A 6,000-nucleotide genomic window follows, 5' to 3' on the forward strand; every position below is an offset into this window, starting at 1 on the left:
AACCATCCATTCTGGAGTCAGAAAACCCTTGTAAAATGTAAACTAGACTCCGTTTCCACCCTGTTGATTTAATGGTCTCAGACTCCACCTGCTTGGTTCTGTCCACCCTGCCTCTGTTCACGGAGAGGAGGCTGTACTCAGTTCAAAGGTGACCACAGGGTCTGATTTAAAGAGATGATGATCAAGTCAATGCAAGGCCCGAGTGACCTTTTCCTGGCCCAGAATTACTCAATCTAACTGGTGGCTGGTCCATTCAATCACCCAAGGGAAAAACAAAGCACTGATCATTCTGGTGACAACTCATTGCCAGAATCCAAAGAGCAAATAAAACTGCTTAATAGAGATATGAAAACACAGGGCAGCAACTTGTATGAGAGCCCACAAAGAAACACAAGATCTGGGGTCAGGTCTCATGACTGGTATTTGGAAAGGGGCGGAGGGACACCTGGGACTGAGCATTCAGATCAGGAATTCCTCAGACCTGTGGGGCACCTGGCTGGCTCAGTCGGTGGAGCATGCGACTCTTGATTTCAGGGCTGTAAGTTTGAGTCCCATGCTGGGTGCAGAGATCAGTTAAAAAAAAAAAAAAAAGAATTCCTCAGACCTACAAGAGTAAAGGATCTTGGTCTGTCTGGTGTCTCCCCTGAAAGGGCTCACCCAAGCTCTTGGAAAGGGAAGTTCAAGGACAGGGATGGAATTAGAGACAGGTACAGCAGGTAAGATGCTTCCCAATGACTGGCACACCTTCCCAGCCTCTCAACTCCCCAACCCAAGCCCACAGCTGTGAAAAGGAGGAAGGGATCTTCCAGTACATGCTAGGTATACAGCTGAGCCAGGCTCCCTAGGAGACCTGGAAATGAACCAGGGATCCCTGCCTTCAAAACATACACAGCCTGTGCTACCATGTGGATAAACCTTGAGGAGATGATGCTAAGTGAACTAAGCCAGACACAGAGGGACAGATCCTGTATGACTCTTTATAAGCGGTACTAAGAGTAGTCAATCATAGAAACAGAAAGCACAGTGGTGGTTGTCAGGAGCTCAAGGAGAGGAAATGGGGAGCTGTCGTTTGGTGGAGACAGTTTCAGCTGAAGAAGAGGAAAAGAGTTCTGGAGATGGATGGTGGTGATGGGTGCACAGCAATGTGAATATGCTTAATGGCACCGAACTGGACACTTAAGAATGGCTCAAATAGGTTAAGATGGTAAATTTTGTTACATATATTTTATTGCAGTTAAAAAAAAAAAAAAAAAAAAAAGCAGTTCAGAGTCACAGGGGGCTGACATGGGTACCCCCCAAGCCTTTGCTCCTACTGCTCTCAGGGCAGCCAGCTTCCCCTGCCCTCTGCCACTAGACATGTGCTGACAGGCGAGGCCTCTCTCTAGCGCTGCCGCCTCCGGAAGCTTCCCTGGTCTCACTCCCTCTGAACACATAAATGCTGTGTGTGTTCCTGTCTTCTGTGAACATGTAAGCTTGCAGACGGCAAGGACTCTACTCTCCTCCCATGTAGCCCGCAAGGTAGAAAGGGAAGGGCTCACACACAGCAGGGCTCACAGCTGATGGACCCTGAGTGTGTGGAGGGGAAGGGACCCCTGGACCAACCCAGGATTTTCAGGTGCAGTGCGGGGCAATTCAAAGAATACCCTAAGGTGGCCATATTCGGGAAGGAACAGATCTGCATTCCCACAGGGACCCGGAACCCCAGGAATCCCAGCTCTGCTCCTTCCTGGTTTCGTCCTTACCTATGGTTGGGCAGACCCACCCCGTGAAGACGGAAGAGCCTGCGAGGGAAGACACTGTCACCAGACCTGGCACAGAGGGGTCATTTCAGCTTCTTCCCTCTAACACCAGGGCCCGCAACTCAAAAAATACGAGAGCGCACTCATCCAAAGGGCTTCTGAAGCCATGAGAGCTGGGCTTCCATGTCTGTTGCTGCTGCTGTGAAAAATTAGGGTGCTTCCAATCCCTCCCACACCGGGATTTTCCTCACTGTCTCCCTGTAGGGCGCAGCCCTGGCCAGCAGGCCCCACGGCCCTCTAAAGAACATCAGGAAACAGTCCAGAAAGAGACAGATGGCTTTGCCAGCAAAGGCTCCCTCCTTTCCCTCCAGCCACAATGCTCAGAAGAGTGCTGAGTACAGAGCTGAAGGCTCCCAGAGCTGAAAACCAGTTTTAAAACCTAACAGGAGAGAGAACCTTGAGGGCATTCAGAGAAAGATCCAGAAAATCCTAAGAGTGGGGTCCAAGTCGTAAAAATGAACCCCTCAGCCATTTCCTGAGAACCTGCCCTGGGTTACACACAGAGCCAGGGTCCCAGGCCTGCAGCAGCTGTATGAGAGGCTGGACGGAGCCATTGATGAGAAGGGGAAGAGGAACCGAAGGGCGACCTACGGAAACACATTCGGTCCGACCGGCCCCCACTTTCTGGAAACTCAGAATTCTACCATCAGCAAGAGAATACCATTTCAGATCGCAGGTCTCCATGAAAACCTCTCATTTTCTTTATTAACAATGTTCTCCCGCATCCCGGCGCTGAGGGCCAGTTCAAGCTGGCTCACTCAGTCGACAGCTGGCCAGACAAGGCTGGTGCCCAGTGACCACAGGGCAATCCTCCAGCCCCCAGGGGAGCTGATGTGCCTGCAAAGCAGGCTTCTAAATACTGCAGCGTTCCACCCCCACAGCGAGGGACCTAAGGGATGCAGCTGGGTCAGACCACAGGTCCGAGCAGCAAGCCACAGCCACCCCCAGCTACAAATGGAAGATCAGCAACTGGATGTACCTAAAACAAACAAGCCAGAGCACTGACCACAAAAAAGGCCACTTGAAAGAGCCAAAAATAGCCTTACTTGTTTCAAGAGGATTCTGACGATGGAAACACATACAACTCCATCAGCAGAAAAAGAAAAATCAATGGAGCTGAAAACAGGATCAGCCCAACAGGGACCAGGACTCCAACAAGAGATTCCCCACAGGCTCCCAACCCCCAGCCCACTGGAGCCCCACACCCACCCATCCTCTTCTTACTCCAGTCTTACAGACTGTGCCTGGATCTCAAAGCCCATCGCCCCAGAAGTTACATACACAACCCCACAGGTTTTAATCTTAGGACCAAGGGTCAGATCATGGATTAGGAGACCAAAATGAGCACCACTGTACACTCCTCCCTGGGAAGACAAGGAGGCAAGAGTGCACGGAAGGATCAGAAAAGGGAGCTGAGCTAAGATGCACACAGGAGCCTCTGGGTGAGTAATGATGGGCGATGCCTCCCATCAAAGCCAGGCAAATCAGAACGGGTGGCTCAGCTTCAGCCCTGGATAAAATCTTCACCCCCGTTCATTTTCAGTGGCCCACTGAGTCAGAACTGCCTGTCACCTCACTTCCTCTTAATTTCTATTTTCACTTGCTCTGACTTGCATTCGGGCTGCTGGTTAGCAAGCGAACCTGACACTTCTACGGCTTGGGAGCCGCTAGCACATCTTGGGTTCCCCATTAGTGTCTTGTAACTCTTCCAGGACAGAAACAGTTGGGGTGGCAGTGAATTTCCGAGACACAAATCAATCCCCCCTAAAAGTACCCAATCTAGAAGGCAGAGATGGCCCCCTCTTAATACCACCCCCACTGCCTACCTAGATGGAGGGATCACAGGGCAAGGAGATTACTGCCCAGGGCACCTTGGTCTCAACCCACAGAGCCTCACAAGAGGCACATCACTCCAGAACCAAAGGAACAGCCACCTACCATCCCCGCATACTGCCCGTCCCAACCCAATCCCAGTCCAAACACTGGGAATCTGCATTCAGCAGGAAGTGGGGGATGGCGTTTGTTCAAGTGTAAGGATCAGCAGGAATCCTTCCTGTCCACGATAGCATGTGGACAGTCCAGAAAAGTATCTACCTGTTCCTCCCCTGGTCAACGACCCGTTTCTTTTCAATGGTTTCCAGCCAGGGTGCAGGTGTGCCCCCCCAAGGTGGTGGAGGTACCCACCTGCATCTCCATGGAAGGTGCCATCCTGAGGCAGCCTGCCCGACAAGCTGTCCCCATCGCTGGGCCAGATCTGCCCCGTCTTGCGGACGCCCACGATGGTGGCCTCCGACACAATGACCTGGCCCTGCCGGTGCCGCTTCTGGCACTGGGGCGTCGGGGGGCTGCTGCTGTCAAAGGACTGCTGTGAGTTCTGCGAGGGTGAGCGGCTCTTGTCCCGAAACATGCGGTAGGTGGTGGGGCTGGGGGACACGCGGCTGGACTGGCCCGAGGAGAAGTCCTCCTCGCTCGAGGTGAGGTTCTCATTGGAGCTGCAGTCCGGGGTGTAGCCGCCTCCGCTGTCCTCAAAGCTCCGAGGCGAGTAGGACCTGCGGGGCCAGGTAAGGCGCTTCTCCTGCTCCGAGGTGCTCTGGCTGCGCAGGAGCGGGCCCTTGCCTTCCCCTTCCATCATCATGCCCCCGACGTAGATGCTCTGGTAGGGCTGGTACTCCAGGGGCGGCCAAGGGGGCCTGCTGCCGCCATTGGCGTTGATCAGGTTGTCCTTCAGGAAGCGGGGGTTCAGCTCCGCGTCCTCGTAGTCGCCATCGAGGCCGCAGCTGCTCTCAGAGGAGCGGCCCCGGTAAGAGGGTCTGGGCGCGTCCCCCAGGCCCGGCCCGGTGCCGTGCTGGGACTTCTTACGTTCCATCTGCATCGCCTGGCTGCCCAGGGAGCTGATCCGGTCCGACACCTCTTTGTCGTTGACCTTCACCAGGCCTCGCTCGTGGTGAAACTCGACGTTCACGTAGAAGGGCTTCTCGGTGTCCACCGCCCCGGGCTGGCCGTGGCCCTTGCGGATCCTCTCAAAGTTGGACCTGAGCGCCGCCACGCTGGTGGGGGGGCCCCGGTCTTCCCGGTCCGCGGTCGCGGAGGCCCCTGGCCTGCGGGCGACCGCGGGCCTGGCCTTGCTCGGGGAGCCCTCTCCGTCGGGCCGGGCCTCGGGCTCCTCGGCAGGCGGCGGGTCGGCGCCGTCGGCGGGCGCGGGCGGCGGGCGCTGCACGGACGCGCGGGGCTCGGCGGCGCCGTCGGGGGTTTGCGCGACGCGTCGGAAGCCCCAGCGTTGCCGGTCGTAGCTCTTCTTCTCCTTGGCCAGCAGCGTCTGCAGGTAGATCATGCGGAAGCGCTCCTGGTTCACCTCCTGCTCCAGGCGCCGAATGGAGGCCTTGCAGCGCTCCAGTTCCTGCTCGATGTCGCCCACCGAGCGCAGCTCCATGCGCGGCGGCTCGGAGTCCGGGAACTGCGCCTTCCACGCCTCGGCGAAGCCCACTGGGTCCACCATGGCGCGGCCGGCCTCACCTGCGCCGCCCGGCTGCGCGCGGGGCCCGCCTCAGCGGCGGAGCGGCGACCTCTCCAGGCCCGGCCCGGGGCGCCCGGCGGCCCCCATGGCCTCGCGCGGCGGTGGTGGTGGCGGCCGCGATAGCGGCCGAACAATGCCCGCCCCCTCCCGGGCGGCAGGTGAGGCGGCGGGCTCGGCTCCCCCCGGGCGGCGCGGGACGCGGGGCGCGGGGGAGGGCGCGCGCGAGGGGGGTGGGCGCGCGCGAGGGCGGGGGAAGGGCGCGGGGCTGCGCGCGCCGCTATTGTGTGCGGGGCTTCTCCGCGCGGCGCGGGCGCTGCCCTCCGCTCGGCCCGGCCTCGCTAGCCCATGGCCGCCGCCCGCGCGCTCCTCTGCTCTCGCTCCCGTGCCGCGCCTCGTCCCGGCCGCCGCCGCCTCCCGGGCAATGCGCTCGGCCCGGCCCACTCTCGCTGCACTCCCGCCCGGCCCGCAATCGGCGCCGCAGGAAGGGGAGGGCCGGGGGGCGGTGGCCGCGGCGCTGCTGACGGAGCCGGGCGGGCCTCTTAAAGGGGCCGTGCAGAGGGCTCCGGGTTGGGGGGGGGAATGGGGGAGGGGGGAGGGGCCGCCGGGAGGCCGCGCCCCCACCCGGCCGCAGCCCTCTCTCAGTCTCCGCGCCTTAGGGAAACTCAGTCCCCGGCGGCGGCGAACCCG

At 58.9% G+C, this 6,000-nt stretch overlaps 1 protein-coding gene across 1 annotated transcript in view; it reads right to left on the minus strand.

Annotated features, from left to right (window-relative positions):
* Positions 1-5,438, minus strand: part of BCR (BCR activator of RhoGEF and GTPase) — a 121,882-nt gene extending 116,444 nt beyond the window's left edge. The window contains exon 1 of the mRNA XM_034989260.1: positions 3,984-5,438. Within this exon, the coding sequence (XP_034845151.1) occupies positions 3,984-5,295 (1,312 nt within the window). The 5' untranslated portion in view covers positions 5,296-5,438. The remainder of the gene's footprint in view (positions 1-3,983) is intronic.
* Positions 5,439-6,000: the final 562 nt, after the last annotated feature.

The sequence above is a fragment of the Mirounga leonina genome, unplaced genomic scaffold, assembly GCF_011800145.1.
Source record: "Mirounga leonina isolate KUSES-001 unplaced genomic scaffold, KU_Mleo_1.0 Mir_481, whole genome shotgun sequence".
In the NCBI taxonomy this organism is placed as follows: domain Eukaryota; kingdom Metazoa; phylum Chordata; class Mammalia; order Carnivora; family Phocidae; genus Mirounga; species Mirounga leonina.